At 40.8% G+C, this 23,423-nt stretch overlaps 1 protein-coding gene across 1 annotated transcript in view; it reads left to right on the forward strand.

Annotated features, from left to right (window-relative positions):
- Positions 1-23,423, forward strand: part of LOC137543708 (collagen alpha-6(VI) chain-like) — a 191,112-nt gene that overhangs the window by 35,760 nt on the left and 131,929 nt on the right. Inside the window, 8 exon segments of the mRNA XM_068264830.1 lie at positions 3,633-4,205; positions 6,664-7,010; positions 7,108-7,186; positions 10,542-10,687; positions 12,405-12,497; positions 15,330-15,383; positions 19,335-19,406; positions 22,138-22,164. Of these exon segments, the coding sequence (XP_068120931.1) occupies positions 3,633-4,205; positions 6,664-7,010; positions 7,108-7,186; positions 10,542-10,687; positions 12,405-12,497; positions 15,330-15,383; positions 19,335-19,406; positions 22,138-22,164 (1,391 nt within the window).

Consider the following 23,423-nt stretch of genomic DNA (forward strand, 5'->3'; position numbering starts at 1 on the left):
TTTTAAGCGGTTCCAAATGACTTTAAAAACATAAAATTCAAAAATTACATGGCTATTTCAAATCCGATGATAAATTATCCAGAAGTCCAGAGCGCCTCTCTACTAACTGAGATAAAAAAAAAAAACACAATGGCCTAAATTCACTAAGCTTTATCAAACACTTTATCAAACGTTTGATATTTTACCTCATGAGTAAAATCTAATTTTGAATTCACTAAGGTGTTATAGATTTATTGAACGTTTTATCGATAAAACATTCAATAAATCTATAACACGTTAGTGAATTCAAAATTAGATTTTACTCATTAGGTAAATTATCAAATGTTCTAAAAAGTGTTCAATAAAGCTTAGTGAATTGAGGCCAATGTGATGTTGGCGCTAATGCATACAGTAGGGATAGAGTTCCCAAAAGTCCCATGAAATTCAGATGATGAGCACATTACACTACTCTCACTAGGAAACATGTCTTCAAAAGCTTAATTATTCTACACAAATTCTCTACAAGCATAGTTCAGACACAAATTTCATAGTAAACTACCCACAACTCCTCTAGTTTAGCTCAACTGACAGTATTGCTAAGAAACAGAGAGCAACATCTCATTATGTAACGTAAAAAAAAAAAAAAAAAAAAATTTCTCACACACAGTTAAAATTCTACTTACAAATCAGTCTCTTGTGTACATCATAACATCATATACTTGGGGGTTGATATCCAAGTCAGCCTGGCTCTGCCACTTGGCCACTTCCAACCCTAGTCAGTAGATCATTAAAGGTGAATACACTATATGTTTACTCCAAACAGAATGTATTTCCTCATCCTGGTATTATCAAGGTCACAAACTCAGCCTTATGAGTTTGTTGCAAAATGTAACTTATCAGAGGCCTGGAGTTAACTCTTTGCAGCAAGGAAAACAAGGGAGACACTCTCTGATGCAAGAATAATTAAAGGGGACCTGAGGTGGGGATTTAACCACTTGAGGACCCAGCCTTTACCCCCCCCCCCCCTTAAGGACCAGCGTGTTTTTTGATGATCTGTGCTGGGTGGGCTCTGCAGCCCCCAGCACAGATCAGGTTGCAGGCAGAGCGATCAGATCACCCCCCTTTTTTCCCCCCTATGGGGATGATGTGCAGGGGGGGGTCTGATCTCTCCTGCCTGCCTGGGTGTTGCGGGGGGGGGCACCTCAAAGCCCCCTCCGCGGTGAAATTCCCCCCCTCCCTCTCCTCCCTCTCCCCCCTGGTGATCGGGGCTGCACAGGACGCTATCTGTCACATGGCGGCGATCCTCGGCCGCTGATTGGCCGGGGATCGCCGATCCACTGGGGAGCACCGTTCAATGTAAACAAAGGAGACACACCTCTCCTGCTTTTACATTTAGTCTGCGAGCCGCGATCAGACCCGCTCCGTGATCTAACAGGAAACGGCCACTCGCGCGAGCGGCCTTTCCTGATTAATTAGGGGGGCACCTGGCGACGCAGATGTGCGTCGCTGGTCCTCCAGCTACCACTTTGCCACCGCACGGTATGAGTGTGCGGTTGCCAAGTGGTTAAAAAAAAAACACAAAAACAATGCTACCTGATCGGTGTGGGGTGGGGGAGTAGGGGGGTTGGGCTGATCAGGTAGCCGCCATCCCTGCCGCTCCTGTAGCCTGCTCTCCTTTAGTTTCTGTTTTGTGACCTCTGGGGTTGCAATGCTGGAAGGAGAGCTGCTCTGTGTGTCTCACAGAGCAGTGTGCAGGGAGGCAGGGGTGCGGGATTGGAGAGGCAGAGCTGCTCAAAGGCAGCTGGGGAAGGCCTGCAGGGACACCCCCAGTTAGCATTTGAGCAGGGAATACCGATCCTCCCTTCCCCTCGAGATTGGCGACAATCGCATGTTGCCAATTTTGGGGGGTGATAGCGTGGCAGTGGGGGGGGGGGGGGGCAGAGAGTGGTGCGGGGGAGCAGAGGCATGTAATACAGCAGGAAACATGCCTCTGTGTCCCATCCCCCCGAACCACCCCCTGCCCCCCCCGCGCACTGCCTCGGGTACACTTTAAAGTCAATGGGTCACTTGAGAATCTTTTTTTTTTTTCATTTGTCTATTGTTCAAATTTTGTGTTCTCTGCATTTAAAAATCCGATAACATTAAGTTTTTTTCCCACATACTGTGTGCATTTTGCTATCATATTTTAGTTTTCAAAAATCACTTTATTGATAGCAGAATTAAACTGTGTAAGCATTCAGTATACAAAACAGATCAGAGACATATATACTGTATATATAAATATATATATAGGGATCCAATTAAGGGGGAGATAATTGTCCTGATGACCCTGAAAGTGCAGAGGGTGTGATCAACATAACTGAATTAAAGCGATATAAATCCCTGACATAATATTCAATCAAAACTTGTTTTCCTACTTTTTACATGCCATACGGTTATCATATTTGCTTTTATGCATAAGTATTATTATTCATTTAGAAATTACAAGTTTCCAAAGTACACTTTTTGCTTTGAGAGCTGACTTTGCATTTTATTCATAACTGTTTTTTTTTCCATCTTGAAATATAAGCAGAAATACTTTCTGACTGTCTGTCTTTGTTCAGGAGACTCTGCAGTGTCAGATAAGTGTTTGTTTACATTCCTCACTTGATACAATTAAGCACAAGATAACATTATCTCTAGTTCACGAGTCCAGCTTTCCTGGCATTGAGCTTTTCTGTCCTGTGTTTAACCCTTTGAATGCTGTTCTAGTAAAAAAAAAATATATGCTGTTAGTATATAATATGCTGTAAATAATGTTTTAGAGCAAAGAAGAATTGCTGGGTTTTGTTCTGCTTTAAGATATGATATTTGAAATTGAGCATCCACCTACAGTCTATCTAAGGCATCCAGGTTTTCAAGAAAACCTCAGTTTTGTCAGCCAGCCTGGTATTTATTGTTTCAGAGAGCATGGCAAAATCAACCTTCTACGGCACAATAGTCATAAATAAGGATCTTGTCTGTCATATTTTACTGCAAAATGAAAAACGCTGATGGAAACCTGATTGCAGAGAACCCTGAAGAACAGTATTACAGCAACAAGTGGGCGCCGGATACTATCTGCCACTCCTTTCCTTTTTTTTACCTCTTTTTTTTGTACTTTTTTTGTAACTTTTACTGAATGATTGCTGCTATTTGTTGTTGCAGCAATCACATGTACCTCCACGTGCAGAAGTGTGTGCACACGCAACAGTGGCTTTTTCTCCTTGGCATTAAATAAACATCCAGGAACCTAATGTGGTTAGAGTTGAAGTCTCAGCCATATATAACCTCATACTGATATGGCTGGTGTTCATTGTTGTTCATTGAGATCCCACAAAGAGAAATGTACTAAGAGAGGCCTGCCCAAGGATAATATAAGGAGGTGAAAACTGATGTAAAATGTACGACAATACCCTGTTGTTATAATTACACCACACAGAAATTGCAATTGGGAGAACCAGATAATTTTGTTTTTATAAAGCTTTTGAGGTGATAATCAATATTTTGTTGCACCTTTTTAATATCTGTATTAAAAAGCTACAACTTTATTGAATCTACCTAAGTTGTGTTTATTAAAGTTGTGTAATGCAGTATTTGTCATGTAAATTTCAACCACTGATTTTATTTTGCAGCCTGCAGTGCTGAAGACACAGATTTGGCTTTCTTGATTGATGGATCCACCAGCATTTCATATACAGATTTCACAGAAATGAAAAATTTTATGATATCCATTGTTGATGATTTTGACGTTCGTCCTGGTAAAGTTCATGTAGGAATTGCACAGTTTAGTCACAAATACCAATCAGAGTTTAAATTTGCAACATATACAGATAAAGCAACATTAATAGACAACATTCGAAACATCACTCAAATATTCGGCGACACCCTTATTGGAAAGGCACTGACTACAGCAGGCTCTACACTGCTGAGTCCATCTGCTAAGAGTCGTATTAAGGAAGGCATCCATCAGATGCTAGTGGTGATAACTGACGGAGATTCACAGGATGAGGTTGCTCAACCAGCACAAGCTCTGAGAAGTAAAGGCATTGATATATATGCCGTGGGAGTGGGACGAGTGTCTGACAGTCAGCTTGTTCAGATTGCTGGCTCACCATCATCAAAATTTTCTGTTGCCGATTTTACCAAGCTGAAAACAATCAAGGACAGATTAGTGCGAGAGGCTTGTACACCGCAAACCGCTAGCAGTAAGTATAACCTCCTTACATAATTCACTGTATTATCATCTTTTCTGCAATAATATTTTACAATTAATGATAAAGCCCAAAGCACTTATAAAATACGTGTTTAAATTATGTAATATTTGAAGGACTTGTTATCAAAACCTGGCATAGTTACCCCTGATAGAATGCCCGTCTTTCAAAGCCAGTTTTACATTATTGACATGATACTTGATAAAACTGTATAAAAATAACATAACTGTTCCCAAACTAATCATAAGATCTTGCTAGGTTTTAGACATTGGTTGCTGTAGAAGTTAGTGTTGATGTTTTCTTATTCTAGTAAAGAGTAATTATCACACAATGCATTAATGCCATAAACATCCCAAGACCTAGTTCACACTCGGATCACCAAAACGCAATTGGCAGGCACAAAATTTCGGCAATTGCACTTTTACTGCCAAAATGCTGTATACAGGGTGTTTGCAATCTGCACGCACTACAGTGAGAATACAGATACAGATAGAGATACATTTGTCACAGCACTTTGCTGATTGCCGGTGATCAACAAGGCACTGGAATGTTACCCAATAGGGCCTGAGTGTGAACCAACTCTTAGTGTCTTTAATAATGTTTTTATTATAAATTTCTGATTTCACTGATTTGACTTAATTTCACGATTCTATACGATGAAGCACCGGCAAAACAATTTAACATTAATTTTGAACCTAATTATGCAAATAGACTAACATCTATAAAACTGTGCATACATAATATTAATTGGTATTACTGAATTATTTATTACAGCTTTCAATCTGCCTTTAGATGTCTAACTTAACCTAGAGGGTGACTGACTTAACCTAGAGGGTACCTATATACAGGGCCGGATTTGTACTCTTGACCACCCTAGGCCACTGTCACCAGCTGCCCCCCTTCAGTAGGTAACGAGATGACCCCTCCCACTTCCCTCTAGTATAGGTAGCCTGATGACCCCCCAGTATAGGTAGCCAGATGACTCCTCCCCCTTTCCCTCCAGTATAAGTAGCCAGATGACCCCTCCCCTTCCCCCTAGTATATGTAGCCAGATGACTCCCCTGGTCCCTAATTCCTCAATCCCCCCCCCCCCTTTCAGTATAGGTAGCCAGTTTGCCTTCACACCGCAGCAGCCATCTGTGTCACTCATTTCTCCACTCGTCTCCAGTGGGGAAGCTTCCTCTTCCTTTCCATCTCCAATGCTGCCCAAGTCCTTAGCCACCGGCCACAATGCAAACTTGCACAGAGAGCAAGATGGCTGCTGCACAGGCGGCTAGCAGCAGAGAACTGCAGTCAGGCACTCGCCTGATCTCCCTGCATTGCAGCATTTGCACGCTTGCAAATGCTGCACCAGTTTAGCCTGCAGCTTTGGTGCCCTTCCTTCTGTGGTGCCCTAGGCCATGGCCTAGGTAGCCTAGGCCTAAATCTGGCCCTGCCTATATACTTGGAATACAGTTTAAGGCTGCATCTAGGCAGCTTTACTGTTACTCAACTCAGCTTCCCTCGACAATACTGTAAGGGAATTCCTCTTTCAGCAAGAAGTTCAAATAAGTTCTGGGCAATAGGACAGCAGCATAAATCTCTGCCCTTACATTACCATACACCCCACTGGGTGCAAGGCATGTTGAGCTCCCTTGCCCACCAGAAGGTCAAAGTGTTGTGTGAGGGAGGGACGTCTTTGCTGTCACACCTCTCATAACACCAAGTCCAATACAAACAGACATAGAGCAGCTGGTAAACAGATCAGGGGTGCATGAGATCTCCCTCTGCCCATTACCAGGTCTCATGCCTGGGGGTGGGAGCTAGTACTGTTCTAATGGGGTATCTCCACATTTCCATTTGTTATACTATCCGAAGTGCTAAAATGCTTAGCACTTTGGAAAGCTTCCAACCTGGGGTTACTTATTGCAGTGTTGAATTGTATTGCATCTGTTCACATATAATATACAGTAGCTCTCACATTAGCAGAGCTAAAATAAACATTTATTGAGGTTTGGTAAGCTGCAGTATTTTGTCCTATATTGTTCTGTAAATTGTCCTACATAAATGTAAGAAAACAAGCACAAGGGGCAAACACATTAGCTGATAAAGGATGATTCCGCCATAAGTCTTGGAAGAGGTTCTTTACGATATGAATGACTAGGCTGTAGAGGGATCTAGTTCGTAAGCAAATGTCAGTGACATTGGTAGCAGAAAAAGGACAAAATACATTTTTCTTAACAGATATACTCCACAGTTGGAAATATTGTGCAATTATTTTATGATTTGAGTTATTTTGGGGATCAGGCAGGAATTTCCACTGTGAGGTAAAATTAGCTTCTAAGTTGTGTTTCATTTTGCCTTTCTGATATGAAATAGCTTTGGACCAGGAGAGGTTGAGTTTGATGTCTGTGGTTTTCCGTCAATCTGTTTATTTATGTAGCTATACTACTCTTTTTTTGTTTTCCCTCAGATTGTTCAGTTGATGTTGTGGTGGCTTTTGACATTTCTACATATCCTAACGGTGCCAAATTATTTCATGGTCAAAGACATCTGGAAAACCATCTTGCTGGTATTTTAAATACCATGACAAAGAATGTGAGAAGTGCAAGCTGTAACCCTGGTGTGAAGCCTCAGATCAGCATTGCTTTCCATATGCCAAATGCAAAGACCAAACCCTCTGCACTCTTCCAAATTTACAGCCCTGATATAGCTAGAAACTTAAAGACTATGGAAGTAACTGGCCCCTTCTATCTCAATTCCTCTCAGCTGGACTCGATGTGGAGCTTATTTCAAAACAGGCAAACAGTAAAAGGCAAAGTATGCATCAGCCATTGTTACAAAATTCACTTAATCAAATGCGTATTTCTCATTAATCTCTCTCTCTCATATTAATCATTCACTTTCTACATTGCAGATGCTAGTTCTCTTTACTGATGGCCTAGATGAAGATGTGGAAGATCTTGAGGACACAGTAGAAGCTCTTCGAAAAAAAGGTCAATAGTTACACATAAAAAATGGGGGGTAATTCTCAATCTCTTTGTGTTTGATTTATCAATATTAAAAGAAAAACAAAACATTTTTACTATTATTCGGTATGGTAATGCTTAGGAGAACTCATGGAGAAGCATGTGCTTAGTTTGTTCAGCTGATAGATTTGTAAGGTTATGAATTGCAGTGAAGACCTTCTGGTTTAACACATGATAATGACCAGCAAATCAGAACCTTGCAAATCTATCAGCTGTTCAAACTGAGCACATACTGCTCCATGAGTTCTTCTAAGCATTGCCACCCATAACCACTATCATTCACAAATCAAAGACTTGCCCAGTAAAAATTAATGTGCGGGTGTACAGCTTTTAATTGAAAACAAAAATTACAAAAACAAGCATCACACATGAATAAAAATGGAGAACTAAAAATGAAAAGGCGGGGGGGGGGCTAGTATGTCCAGCTCCAGCTCTCCCTAACTAAGGATTGTTAGGATGAGCTATTGATTGAAGGTTCCAGGAAAGGAGAAGAAGTTGTCCCTGTGTCCTTTTGTCTGACAGTGATCCTGAGTTGATATTTTGTAAAAATTATAATTTTTTTGTGAAGGTTTGCAGAATACAATATTGCCAATTTTAAGTTTGTGCAAACCGGGGAAGGGTGGAAGGGGGGGTTTTGGGCAGAGGAAAAGGAGTAAACTGACACCCTTCCCGTTTCCACATTTCATTTTCCTGATCTGCAGTGTAGTGCACTGCTAGCATGCTAGTGTTCTGGTGTCTATGATGACCAACTGCTACAGCAGTCTTCCGGGCTCCCAAGCTGTTGGACGCTGGCCTACTGGGCTGCCACACTCCAGGCAACTGGTGGCCAAGTAATAACCGGCAAAATCCAGTTTTAAATAAATGTTTGGTTTGGGGGAGTAAAACAAAGAGGAGTGAATATTTCTCAAAACCTGCATTGAGGAAGAATATATAAAAGTATAATGGGATTTACAGAAGCATTCAGAATAGATGTGACACAATCTATGCCGTCAAGTAATTGATGTAATTGGGGACGAGATAAGAAGCAATGGTGGAAGTGAAAGAATGAATTAATCAAATTGCAATTAACACAAAAAACAACACACTGGAAATACATAATAAACAGATAATGGAAATTAATAACTTAGAGAATCATTTAAAAAGGAATAATATTAAGATAAGAGGGATGCTAACATCAATTCCCTGAACAGAGTAAGAAACATGGCCTCAAGACCTTTTTCAGGAAGTTTTGCAACAGTGGAGCAGAACGCCAATTTTGATAGATAAAATCCACAAAATAGGAAAACCAACAATTATAGAACTGCTTTCTACTACTAATGTACTGTGCAAAATACAGGAATTGAAACATAAAAATGATGAAAGCAAGAATAAAAAGGTTTCTATAAGTAAAGACCATAGCAAGTAATTTTGGCAAGATTCATCTCAAAGAATGATTGCAAGATGCAGACTGCTCAAACAATTTGCTAGAAAAATTGCAGCAGAAAGGACTGAACTGCAGATGGGGACAACCACTGTCACTCTCAGTGAAAATGGGGAACAAAATAATAGTACTAAAGAAAAGCCTCCTCAGAATCCTTGAGGAGTAGTCTCACTGGTTCACTTAGTGGACCAAAAGGGAACCCCGGTGGAAGCTCTGAAGATGCTTTCATCAGAGCTCCAGTTTTCAGTAAATAGAAGAAGAATCGGCAGATACGCATCGCCATGGCAACTTACCTGATCTAAGCTATTGTTTTTCTGGGTTAGTTCATCAGAAGGGGTAATAAACTTCATGTATTTATTTGTCTTTATAAGATATACTCAGAGATATTTATATTTGAGTGCCTCCACCCTTCTTCATTGCCCACTACACCTCGTTTGGAGGTGTCCTTCCCACAAGTGTGGTGCCATCAACAGCTAGTAAGCACCCCAGGAGAGCGACCACTCAGTTCGGTCAGGACCCGGAGTACCGAGCGGGGACGGTGTTTTCCCCATAGGTGATAAACGGTGGTTGGAGGTTCTTTAACCCAAATAGTGAACCCCTTTTTCTTTATATATGTTTGTTATACGGCAGTAACTGTGAGCACACTGACAGGACACAATTGGTCCAGTGTGGTTTCCACATAATTATCTGTTGGACGCTGAGCCTGCAGTCCAGATGGTAAGATAGATACATTTCCAACATGTTGAACTTTAACTATCTGGCAGGTAAATCTAACAGAAAATTGTATGGTGTATTCCCAGCATAACACCTCTTTATCGGTGTGCTCAACAGCGATTCATTTTTCTTGTGTTATTTATCCCAAGTATGACCATGTGGTACAATATAACTATATAGTGGTTGCTTGAGGGCAAGCTACAACCCACCCTGTGGTTAAAATATATGCGTAGGTGTGTGTGGCAGGATAAACAACAAACCCCTCTGCGAACTGTGTGTTGCCATATACAGACATACAGACACATATTTAAAGAGACTCTGTAACAAAAATGTCATCTTTTTTCTACCATCCTACAAGTTCCTAAACCTATTCTAATGTGCTCTGGCTTACTGCAGCACTTTCTACTATCACCGTCTTTGTAATAAATCAATGTATCTTTCCCCTGTCGGACTTGTCGCCCTGTGTCTGGAAGGCTGCCAACTCTTCTGTGCTGATCTATTCTGCACACCCCTCTCCAGGCCCCTCTATGCACACTCCAGTGTGTGTGTTATTTATATAAGCCAGCAGTGTCTCTGCTCTCTTATCAGTGAAAGGGAGCTGGATAAAAATCCTCCTCTGTTAGGCTGTGAAAGGAGCTGGCTGACACATACTGAGGAATTACAGACAGGGGCAGAGCTGTCTGCAGGAAGAAACAGCCTGTCACTAGTATTCAGTGGATGAGAGCTGCAGGGGGACAGAAGGTAAACACACAAGTGATCTCTTGAGATTCAAAAGGAAGGCTGTATACAGCCTGCTTGTGTATGGATGTATTTTCTATGTGTGGACATACTGTACATCAACCTACTTCCTGTTTTGGTGGCCATTTTGTTTGTTTATAAACACACTTTTTAAAACTGTTTTTGACTACTTTTAATGCGGCGGGGAGCGGCGAAATTGTTACAGAGGGGAATAGGAGATTTCCCCTAACGCACTGGTATGTTTACTTTTGTGCGATTTTAACAATACAGATTCTCTTTAATGATTTATATGAAGTAACTTTTTTAGTCTTTATCATTAGACAGTTAGGTAGTTTTGGTGCCTTGTCTTTTGGGACCTTGTATGATTAAAATTATTTTAGGTCAGTTGCTTGCTAGTCCATAATCTGAAAACAAACAATATGTTATTTATATATGTGGATATCGTTTCAGGATTAAGTGCACTAGTTACTGTTACACTGGAAGGAGCAAAGAATTATGATGAAATCCAATATATAGAATTTGGTAGAGGCTTTGAATACGACTATCAAATGCATGTTGGAATGCCAGATATTGGAATTAAACTCTCCAAGCAGATGGTAAGCTGGACATTATCCAAAGTCATGCGTGTTAGATATTATATTTACATGTATTTTATCTAAGACAAAGAGGGGTTGATTTGGTAACATCTTCTCAAGCTGTTGTCATACCAGTGCATTCATTAAACGAATGTGAGTTTCATTTTACATTTGATATCATTCTTCATTGCTCATTTTTGTTTTGTGCTGTTTGGGTGTGTTGGCTCAACAAAGCAACAGTTTTCCAAGGCAATGAACATGATTTGCAGTTTATGTTAGGTTATTATTAATATGTGTTTTATAGTTCCCCAGTGCAGTACAAAGTCATGATGCCACTAACTGTTTCTCTGTCCCATTATGTTTTCTTTGGTGGAAGGGGGGAGACTAATTCATCAGTTTGCTTTTGCGAGTAGCATACATTGAAAAAAAATGGTGGTGTTCCCACTTTTGAGCTCTGCTAGTTTCCCGATCATGCATAGTGTCTGGCTGGATGAACAGACCCCTGCTGCATCATTAGCCATCCTGTTATGTCAGAAATGAGTGTGGGGATACCTTGCAAGGGGGGTGGGGATGACAAAGCCACTTCATATTCACAATACTGTTGAGGCACGTTGTTGGTCTCCTGTCTCTAATTCTTCACCGAAATCCCTAGACACAAATGAGGAAGGAATAGATAGCTACACGTTATGGAGGGAGCAAGGTTGGTGCAAACAGCAATGATGAGGGTGCGGGAGGGCGGGACCTGAGAGAAGGAGGAAGGGAAGGAAGGAAAAAAAAGAAGGGACACTCCTCCCCTTTATATTTCCGCAAGGCAAATTCTGTCCTCCTCTTCTCAGTGTCCTCGTGACCCAGTAGGAATGCTGGTAATTGAAAAGGGTTGGGGTTATGTTATTAGGGAGCCCAGCGTCCTTTTCTTGGTAACAGTATCGACATGTAACAAGAGATACCGCTTTTACCAAAGAGAGGACGCTGGGCGTGCTGCAGAGGAGAGGTGACATCGCCGGAACGTTGGAGTGTGTCTACTGCTGGTATTAACACATCTGGCTGTCTAAAGTGGGACATCTCTGGCTATCTGAATGAGAAAAGGGGGCATATTTGACTGCATAAAGGGGGCACATCTGGCTATCTATAGGGGGCACATCTGTTTACCTATAGAGGGGCACATCTGGCTATCTATAGGAGGGAAGGGGGCACATCTGGCTATTTAAACAGCATTTGTACATTGGCTCCACCCATGACCATGCCCACAATCTAATGCAAGGCCATGTCCATTTTTGTGCAACAGGACGGTTCAGAATGAAGCAGGTCAATTCAGCGCATGCTGTTCCCCATACTGCACCGTACCTGGGTGCCGCCATAGACATAATGTTATTATGTCTATGGCCACATAGCAGTGTAATTCAGGTGCCGGTGATCGCCGGACCCCAAATTACTTCTACCTTCAAGTTGCTACGACTCGACTGGGAACAGTAATTAACGCCGCCCAGAATTTGAGCACCAGCAGCGTTAGCCGTCATTTGTCTCACCCTGAGCCAAAGTGACCATGCAGCGATAATACATGTCCCCGGGCACTGAAAACCCTAGCTACCCTTTGCAGATTTATTTTTTCTGCTAACAGTTTAAATATGTATAAATACATTACAAAATAAGCGATTTCTAGGCACTGCTGTACAATACATGTGTGTAACTCAAGTCATAAAAATAGCTTCAAAATCACTAAGTCACTTTTACATTACAGTCTCATGTTGCTGAAAAAATATGCTGCTGTGTGTTTTGTAAGTGCTTTGGAGAAAGGGGAAATCCTGGATCATATGGAAAACCTGGACAAAAGGTACTCTAAAGCATTCTCTCTTTTCATATTTTAGTTAATTTATCAGTGAAGTCAAGACTCACCAGAAACATAAAAAACATATTTATGCCTTATAGCTCTAAATCTGTTATTGCAATATAATTTCCCATGTATGAATGCAACATGCACATTATAGTTTATCATATGATAGCTAATGCTCCGTTATTTATAGGCCATTTAAGCTTAAAAAAAATGAAACAGCACTGTACAAGGTTAAGTATTGGATGAATTAATTCCAGATCCGACTATGATTCTATGTTCTAACATACAAGAGATATGTATTGTCTGCCTTTGACATCATTGTTCTCTTACATTACAACATCATGCACACTGATTCGATACCTCTATTAAGGAGTTAATGAAAGATGTCACAGGCTTGAATAACAATGGTGCAAACATCAGTCCCCTAAAGACAATTATTCCTTCATTATTAACCTGTAGAACTATCCTGCAGTTAACAACAATAAAAAGTTCTCCTTTCTATAAGAGAAGATTGCATATGTGGTTACTTAACCAGTCCAACATCCCAAATATCTTACCTTTAAATGACCTGTTTGAGAAAGTCTAATGTAGTCAGTCTCTCATCTAATCTACAGCTTCTAAGCCCAGGGCAGAGCTATGGAAGCAGGAACAATCTAAAGGGGCCCATACATTTGCCGACCAACCAACCAATCGACCATCCAATTTGATTATTATAATTGAATTGGATGAAAATTGGTGCTGCCAAGTGCATGCCCGACCGACAAAGCGAAATTGGCTGCAGGGTCGATCGCACATGCTGGAAAATTTCGGGCCGAGGTTGGTTGGTCGGGTGCGCGGCGGTACGGCGGCCGAGTTGCGAACGAGCAATGAGACGACGAAACACTCGCCGCTGCCGCCGCAATGTATAAATGTATGCAGTGTGTGTGCATTTATACATTACCTGTCCGGTGTCGGCCTCCACGCGGTTTCCGTCCATCTCGCCAGGTTCCGCATACATGCTGGCGGCGCTCTGACGTCATGAAGGCGCATAGCGGCTGACATCAGACGCTATGCGCCGCTAGCGTGTATGTGGCTTACCCGGCGAGATGGATGGATGGACCCGACGAACTGCTACAGGACAGGTAATGTTTAAATGCACTACATTACATACATTTATACATTTTGGTGGCATCGGCGGGGCGGACAGTGGCGGTTCAGCTGATTCCCTGATGATTTCATGCTGAAATCGGATGGGAATCGGCCTGTAGTGTATGGGCAGATTCGATTAGAGACAAATTTATCTCTAATCAGATTCGATTAGAGATAAATTTGTCTCTTGGTCGAATCTGTCCATTCTCGTTCCTAATATATGGGCACCTTAACAGTGTGGTCTGATTTCAAGGAAACTGTTGAACAAGATATCTCAAACATCCTCCTAAACTACTATCAGACCATCTCTGACCTGGACTTTGGCCCAGCACGGTTCATCTTGAAATGCCTTTGAGTTGTTTGTATCAAAATTCTAAATTTCACAGAAATAATGGCACTTTTCTGGAGATATTTATACATGTAACAATCAGCTAAATGATTGCCTTTTTATAAGTGTATTCTAGTTTCCCATAATTGAAGAAATATGACAATGACCACATATTAAAGGAGATAGCCTTACTTATAACAGAGAGATGAGTGTAAGCATTACGCCCGGTTCATGCTTGGGGTAAAAAACAGTACGTTCGTGGACCGGAACAGATCCTAACTGATGCAAATGGATCCAATTTTAACCTACGGATCCATTTACATCCGTCTATTCTAGTTCAAACGGATTCATTCCGCACCATCCACTGAATGGAATGCAAGTTTCCCGCTGCACCAATTTTTCCGGACCGCTGTGCCCAGCGGAACAGAAACGGAAGCTGAAGCACTGCATTGGGGGCAATGAGAAAACACCAGTGAAGAAACGGACCATTTTAAGGGGCAAAATCCACTTTGGGGGGATGGGGGAAATGGAACGCAAGCAGATGAACAGAAACAGAGTGAAAACGGATCCGATCTATTAGTGATCAGATCTGTTTTCATTGATCCATTAGCCACTGCAATGCAAGTGTGAACCAGGCCTAAGACAGTGTTTGCCACTTTCTTAGTTCAAATTTTATTGGCTACAATGGAAAACTGTGCTGTTGAAATAAACACACTGTTTGCCACAGACTGAAACTAAAAAGTAGGAGTAGTACCCTGCCACAGTATAAGTCAACAGCCCATGTACAACCACTATTTATAGCAAGACCTAACAGTGACCTAACAGCGATACGCTGTTCCAGTCAAATGACTAGAGCGTTACATTACCACTTTATTTTAGTAGCTACTCAAAGCAATTCTCACCACCATAATAAAAACAGACATGGCAGATATGGAATAGTAACATGTTCTAGATTTTTAAAATGTATTTTTACATAAAGGGCTAGTTTACATGGGCAATGTTGGGTTGCAGACAAAAGGGATCCATACTTTGGTTACTTTGGTATAGACTCTTTCACACCAGTTCATTGTGTCTTGGTGCACTGCGGAAAAAAAAGCAGCCACAGCAAATGTTCTCATATGCACACAGGCCACAACAGAGTGGAGTGTGTGAAATGCAGTATATTGCATCAAGGCAAGTGAGTGCAACATACATATATGAACTGAACAAAAGTACTTTTTATCTTATTTCTATAGCATGAATGTCTGCAGGGATAACAGAAAATGTGTACTTTTGTGGTGCTTTATTTCATGTTCATGTTAATTTTAAAAGTCAGATGCTGAAACAAATAAATGAACATATTTTGCTGTTTCAATCATGCGCTTATTTCCATCCAGGGATGGCCTGGCCGTAAAGGGTCTCCTGGACATGAGGGCGAACAGGGTGAGGAGGTAAGTTTTCTTTTTAAAACACAATGACATGGCAATGTAAGATGATGGTTGTATGGTATTAACAGGCACACAATGTAATATTTATACATTTTTTATGTAACTGTAGCATCTTCCATTATGCTGTACATAGTACAATACAGACAGCAGTGGGTACCATACAGATATACGTAGTTTAGGCACAGTGCAAGTGGAACACCCAGGAATACACATGAAAAAATACAAGTTAAGTTGAAGCAATAATATTGTAATGCCTGGGGGGTATACTTTCTGACCACCCAGAGCAACAAGGCTAAGTAGCTGGATAATGGAAGAGGCTACACAGGTTGCCCAGAGCAACTGCAGCTCTGGGCTTCCGTTATCACTACAAATAAGACACAATGATAGCGCAGTGCGATGCTGCACTGCCTATGGTCTGAGTAACAAGACAAATAACGAACAGACAGACTGACTGTTGCCCAGGGTGACTGCCATCTGAGCCTCTGACTAAGTAACAAGACAGACAACAGAAAGACAGACAGAATGCTTGCAAGACTAAACGCTGCCCTAGAGATAGCAAGCATTCATACAGATACAAGACAGGACTACAGATTGGAGCGTAACTAATAGCAACTGCAGCTTATAGTTACGTCCTCAGTAACAGAGCAAGCAGGTTAATGACTAGTCACCAGCAAGCATCCACACCCGCAAGAACAAGACTACAGGAAGGAACGTAACTAGTGGCAACCGCAGCCTATAGTTACGTTCCCAGAAACTAGAGTAGCAGGAGTTCTACCAGTCACTAACGTGGTGATGGCAGAATCTAAGCTATCAGGATAGTGGACTTCATTGACCTACCGCGGATGCAGCAAATGTCCATCAGGCATAGAAATACAGAACAAGGCAATATACAATTTACAATAATAACTTTACATTGTATGGACCCGGTGTCAACTAAGGTAGCTGAACGCTATGTCGGGCGGAGTCTGAAATGGGAGGCAGACTTTTATGTGGACATCAGCCACTGGATGCAGGCATGCAAATTCTCACACAGCTGAATTACTCAATCCTGAGCTAGTCTGATCTGCTAGCTGACTGTGAACAAATACATGCAGTATTATGCAACAACATGCATGTAGGAAATCCAGGGCTATCTGGCTGCAGTTCAGCTGCAGCAAGCAATGGGAGAAATCATGACAGCATCCTGAGCTGCTCTGAACTGCAGAGTGATTGTAAATGACAATGAGGCTTATTGCGAATGCGCAACCAAATGCAAGCAGACTAGTCAGAACTGCCAGCCTGCAGCTCCACTGCAACTGACAAAACATGTTACAGGAGAGATCCTGACAAGTATCTAGGCATTCATTCATATAAGAACATGTTCACTTGATAGAGAAAGTACCATAAAGATGAGAAATTCTAGCTGGAGGACCCTACTCTTTACGAGTGTATAATCTAGAGAGGGGTGGGGTTGAAAAACCAGGCAAAGTAAAGAAGGAGCTAGCAGAGAAGGCTGAGATCAGCGTGGAAGAGTATGTGCACCAGAGAGTCCAGTGACTTCTGGTGCACATAGCATGCAATGAATTTAATACACGGTACACTATACCCCATTACTTTTCATAAACGTGTAGTAAGTTTAGTTTGGATAGATTTCAAAGAGAGAAATTGTTGTTTGCTTTGTGGCTTTCAAAATTTCATACTGTGTTTACAGCATTACTTTATGACATATTTACAGAAAAGTACGGTTTCAAGTTAGCCATTAGATAAAATGAAAAAAATTGGAGTTCACACAGCATTTATTGATTAGTTCCATAGAATTAAATAAACCATTGAGTCAGTAAAAGGGCAAAACCATTACTTGGCTAAGTTTCTATTTTCTTCCACTCTCTCTCTTTTTTTAGTAAATTTTTTTTATTTACTGTTCAGTTCAATTTTGGTGAAACCCATATCTGTACATGACAGGATAGCCTCTAACACACCCAATCTCATAGCACTCACCATCCTCACAGTAGTGTAATGGGATGTCTTGACACCCTGTAGGAAAAGGCACAGGAGACAAAAACGGGAGCCCGATAGTGTGGTATGTTAAGGGTAAATGTGAGAATAAATAGATAAGACGCTACTCACAAAGGAGGGTTGCAGGGGGGCAACCAACCACAGAAAGCAGGTGGAGACTATAAACCCGACTCCACTCGGGGTGGCCCTTGGTGGACCTGGATGCGGTCGCTCTCCTGGAAAAAAGGAGACAGATGTCCACCGTGGTGGAAACCACGTGTGTTCTGTCACCACCCCTCAAACAAGATTATGTACGGGGGTGTACTAAGCACAATTGGGGGAAATTCCCCCAATTGTACCATCCTCACAGACTTACTGCGTTGAGCTTGACAGCACTTTGGGCTGATTTATAGGTCTCTCCACCCCTCTTATCTCCACATGTTGCCACTAGTAAGAATCCAGTACTCTTCAGATACCTTCAATATCCACAGTAACTGATTCACACCATTTATACTGCAAGTAAAAAGGCCTCCTATAACATAACATTGTTAAGTTTTCATAATAAATTCATAATTAAAAAACCATTGATCTTACGGATTTGATGTAGTTGAAAATAGAGTGTTTGAAACAACCCTACTCCCCCCCCCCCCCCCCCGAATGTGGTGGCCACTGGCAGGCTCTCCCCCCTGTTTCCCTGTTTGTCACATACATCCCAATGTCCCAAGTGCTCTTAGCCTGGCTACTGTGTGCTCAGCCTGAATCTAGTCTCATATAGATATTGGCTCCTCACAATATGCACATTTATTTATCTGGGGTAAACCCTACATGTTTTGCCACCACTCATAAGGGGCGTGGACCTAAATATGGTGTGCATTGCTTTACGTGCAATAGGTGCCTCCTCCTCAGCTGACAATGCAAGACCATCATCCTACTCCTCCCCCTCACACCACCTCTGCAGTTTCAGTCTGTCCCACAACTCCTCCCTTCTCCTCATCCAAATACCAGTGCAAGTAACCAGCGCACCTGGCGCTGCACTGCCTCCCATCTCCACCCCTATCCAGGTCCCAGCATTGCAAGTCAAAGTACTCCTCCCCTCTTAAACAACACAAACCTTAAACATCCCCCTCCCACACCATCACATGCTTTTTCCCCACTTAACCCTACCCTCTAAAGCACAGCATGCCTTTCCCTCTCTCCCGCCTATGTATTCAATCCCACCTCTCCCTGGTGAGAGGACAACCGAAGGGGGACCCACTTACAAATCCAAATGTGCAATACATATTTGGTGAATTACACATAAGTAAGAACATTATTTAGACTTATGTAGTAGCGCTAGCACACTCAAATGTGCTTCATTGTGTCAAATGTAAATTTACACCATATTACAGATGCAAGGTCTCCTGAGTAAAACAAATACAACATTTTTGCATGCTCCTCTGATTTATTAAAGAAAAAAAGTTCAACAACATTCATATCACCTACTGTATATGACAAAGTAATTGCATCTTAAACTTAATGCTTTGTTGTACCACCTTTAGTAGCAACAACTGTAATCAAATGCTTCCAGTAAAAAGAGATAAGTTGTTGTCATCTCCTAGGAGATATGTTGTCCCATTATTCTTCACAGAATTTTTTTTTTAATTCTGCCGTATTGGAGGGATTTCTAGTACAAACTGCCTGTTTAAGGTCCCACCAAACCGAACGTTGAATACCCCACTCTGAAATGTTATGTTCATATTTTCAGCAACGTAAATTTAACTTGTTTTGTATTGAATACATTGAAAGTGAATACACTTTCTTTGCCCACCTTCTCGTTCCTCTCATATACCAAACTAAACTGCAGATTCCGTACAAAAATGGCGAAATTGACATTTTTGGATATACTTTAAGAAGACAGACAAGCTCTTTACAGACATGGGAGTTAAGTAATTTCTAATACTTGTGTAGCTGGATTATTGATGTTGATTGTTGGTTTCTAAGGGTGCAAGAGGACTGCCTGGTCCAAAAGGTGAGATTGGAGACAAAGGATGTGCAGGATTGAGAGGTTATAAGGTAAGTCTGAAGTCTTTATTGTGATCAAATCACATATGTCTTTTTATGTATAGCACTGATTATGTATGTATTACAAATGCTATAAGACCTAGTTCACGTTTTAGACCACCAGCACAATCGCAAGTGCTGAGCGCTTTTGAAACCACTTTTTCTGACATTTTTAGAGTAATTTGCGATTTATCAAATTGCTTTTGTTTGGCGATTATGTTTTTGGTTTTTTTTAAACACAATCAGAAAGTGAACTCTTTGACCTGAAACTGATTCTCTTTAATGTTATTTTTTAAGAAAAGCGCTCACAAAATTGCTCTTCCAAGTGCTTTTTCAAGCGCTTCACGATGATCCTATTCCTTGCATTGAAGCTCAAATGCTCAAGAAATGGTGCAGGACCCGCGTTTGCGATTGGAAAGAAAGCCCATCGCTCATGTGAGAACACTCACATTGAGAATCATTGCACAAGCAATCTTAAAATCACCAGCGTGTAAAAAAAATCAAAAGCACTCATAGGGCTCGATTCACAACAGTGTGATAACTGCTCTCACAGCAGTTATCACGCGATCTGCCGGCGCGCCTAGGTTTGCACGTGTACACCACTTCTCCGTGTGATAAAGGAAGGTTTGCGCGCGATCGTCTGCGTGAAACATACGGCTGATCGTACGCAAACCTTCCTTTATCATGCAGAGTAATGATGTACGCGTGCAAACCTCGACACGCCGGCAGATTGTGTGATAACTGCTGTGAGAGCAGTTATCACACTTTTGTGAATTGAGCCCATAGTGTGAACAAGCCCTAAGTCTTGGTATTATAATTGTTTGATGACATAAATTCATGCTGGCTATTTGAATAGTAATACTTTTATAACTATCCATTGTGCTTCTTATTTTTACGTGGGATGGAGAGAATAACTCTCTGCAACAATTATGTGAGGTCATGCAAAATATACAAAGCAAAGTGCTGAGTTCATACACCCATAACAATCAGACCTGATATTACAGCAATCTGACCACAATAGTATTAAATCTACTTGGTTATAGGAAGCCTAGTTGAAAATGGTAAATATGCTGCAGATTTTCTTACAGTCTGGGAAATGTCTGTACAACACTGTGTTGGTCCCTCACACCATCCACACATCAGACCAACAGCCTTTGATAACCAGGTGACATTCTGATCCTACTGACAGATTGTCGCAGTTTAACCACTTGTGTATGCTGTGTCTCTGGCCCCTTAATGACCAGAGACTTTTTTGCTAAAGAACAAGGTGTGATCACTGTGATTGGCTCATGGTGATCACGATGTGAGGAGCCAATGACATTGCCCCCTGATCAAGAGACAGAGCTCTGCTGTCAGCAGAGCGAACAGGCTGCAGTGTTGTGGTGTTGTTGTGAATGACGGGAACAGCAGGTGTGCGGAATGCGGAAGTTAAAATCTACGTCCTGGCAGGAATAAATTTCTACAAACTGCATAGATTTTAACTACCGCCGCCCAGAAGCAGTTAATGATGTTTTATGAAAGGACTTCCATATAATCCTTACATAAAGTTTTATGGAATTTTATTTGGTAACAGAGGGACCTCTCAGAGTGTGCACTGTTACAAATATGCACTAGACATGGGAATAAATAAAACATTCTCAGAGTGGCTCCAATCAGTAGATCAGCAGATTTAGGATCCACTGAAAATATCTGTGTGCTAAAGACTGACCTGATGATTTGTAAATAACAGTTCAGATAGTCCAGCATTCACAAGACCAACCCCAAATGACTGAACTTTGCGTTCTAGCGTCACTCTTTTTTTTTGGCAACAGTAAATACTTCAAGTGTAGTTGCACTGACATGTGACATGATGAGATAAATATGGGTACAAAAATGTTTCATTCCTAATTTGAAATTGCCCATGTTCCCTTTTGATGTAGTTTTTTTTTATTATTTCAAGGGTTACTGTAATATAACCAGTGCTTTATCTGTGCAGTCAGAGAAGTTGAATTGCAGTGGCAGCTCCCCTCAAAAGTACATTTCTGTTGCATTCCTTTGAACACACACTACTGATAACAAGATAGCACTGAGAAGTTTGAAAGGTCACTCTTTGTGTTGGAGTTGAATGAACCAGATTTTATGTCACACTTACTTGGCTGTTATTCACAGTGCAGACATAAGCAGGCCATACACACATTGATTTTCCTGGACAGAAATCCACTGCCGTTGAGCTGCATTGAGTATAATTTTGATTGATTTGTAGCAAAAATTCTTTGAAATTACTATCGGACCAGATGGAAGATTTCAGTTGATTAGTTGCGGCAGGGAAGTGGCAGTAGATAAACAGCCCACAGCGTTGCAGTGTATCAAACAGTGCAACGCTGCAGTTCACCAGATTTTTAATAGATTTCATCTTGAATCATGTTGATTAGAATCAGATCAGAAAGTGATTGATCGGTTTGCCACATTGGGTGGTAATCTATACATGCATGGCCAATCTATACATGCACAGGCACCCTTAGAATTCAATCCCTCCAAGGTGGAGGAAACAAATATTATACTCCAGGAACGTTCTCATTACTACACATACAATTATGTCATAATTATATTTTCAGTTCAGATTTGCTTTAACTAAACATACAGTAGATTGCATTTTTAATACAAAATTGTAGAATCTGACTGTTAGTTTAATATTTTGCTGAAACCAAATCTTGTTTTTCTTTGTTTTTGGGTGTGTGTGTAACAAATTCTGCTTTATTCTTAGGGACACAGAGGATTACCAGGAGACATGGTAAGTGCTTCTTTTAACATTTCTTCTTTTAAAAACCTAATTATATCACCAATATATAACAAGGGATGTTGGAGGGTTTGATAGTATATAACAAAATTCAGTCCATTTATTTATTTTGCAATGGTCAAGAATTTTCTGGAAGCAAATATAAAAGAAAAGTAAAGCAGAGTATGCTTCAACAAAGACATTATAACAGTGAAACAGTGTAGTAATATAACTATTTATCATCTATTGGCTGCGAAAGTCTCCAGTAGGGATGGTCAATACGAAGCAAAAAAAAATTTAATTGATGCTGTATTATGCACATTTTGTATGCAAATTTATGCAGTTTGAAAATGAGCCAATCAAATCCTGCTGAAGTAAAATTTGATTCGATTCCATTTTCAAGCTGCATACATTTGCATACACAATTTGCATAATCGTGCATCAACTCGAAACTGTTTGCATCTCATTGACCATCTCTAGTCACAAGATCTTTTTTAACAAACTGGGCAAATGCCAACATCAAGCTCTTATTATTTAACTAAAAAGGATTGGATAGTTGTAATATACAAAGTTTCAATCATTTGAGATCAACATTCCATAGCAATTTTACTGCTATATTTGGGGAAAGAATCTATTTGTTATGGGAGAGCTTTCCTGCTATTTTCTCAGTTTTAAACCATAGGTGGTTTCGCCTCTTGGCAGGATCACACAATATGATACTAATGTTCTATATTTTTATTAAAAGGCTATCAGCTGCTTTTAAAGTAACCCTGGAAATTGGCACAAAAGGTACCAAAATCTAAATCCATTTGAGGCGGTTAGTGTTAGGAAAGCCAGAAGGAATCTTAAGACTCTGACACTATCTTAAAAAGTGAGTTTCTGTGATTACAAAAATAATACAACAATAAAAGAAGAATACAATGATATGTGTATCACCATAGGAAACCCGGAGTAAGTAGAATATTGGAGCTGCCATCTGTATTCCTTTAAACAATGCCAGTTGCCTTAACATACATCTGCAGTTATTAAGTATTCTGTGTACTTGTTAGACTCAGTGTGAGTACCATAGAAGGTATTGGAAGTAAAGGATCATCACAACCAGTAGACAAGGATATTAGCATCTTCCATATTCTTATCACTTCAGTCTTCCTTTTAGAAGGAATTTAACACCTAAGTTCCCAGGACTTTTTTTGTGCTTTTTGGCTGGAACCAATTTTGTTGTTTTATATAAATTATTTGTAACTCGAAATGCATTAACATAAACATTACAGTTT

Source organism: Hyperolius riggenbachi, unplaced genomic scaffold (genome assembly GCF_040937935.1).
Source record: "Hyperolius riggenbachi isolate aHypRig1 unplaced genomic scaffold, aHypRig1.pri scaffold_173, whole genome shotgun sequence".
NCBI lineage: Eukaryota > Metazoa > Chordata > Amphibia > Anura > Hyperoliidae > Hyperolius > Hyperolius riggenbachi.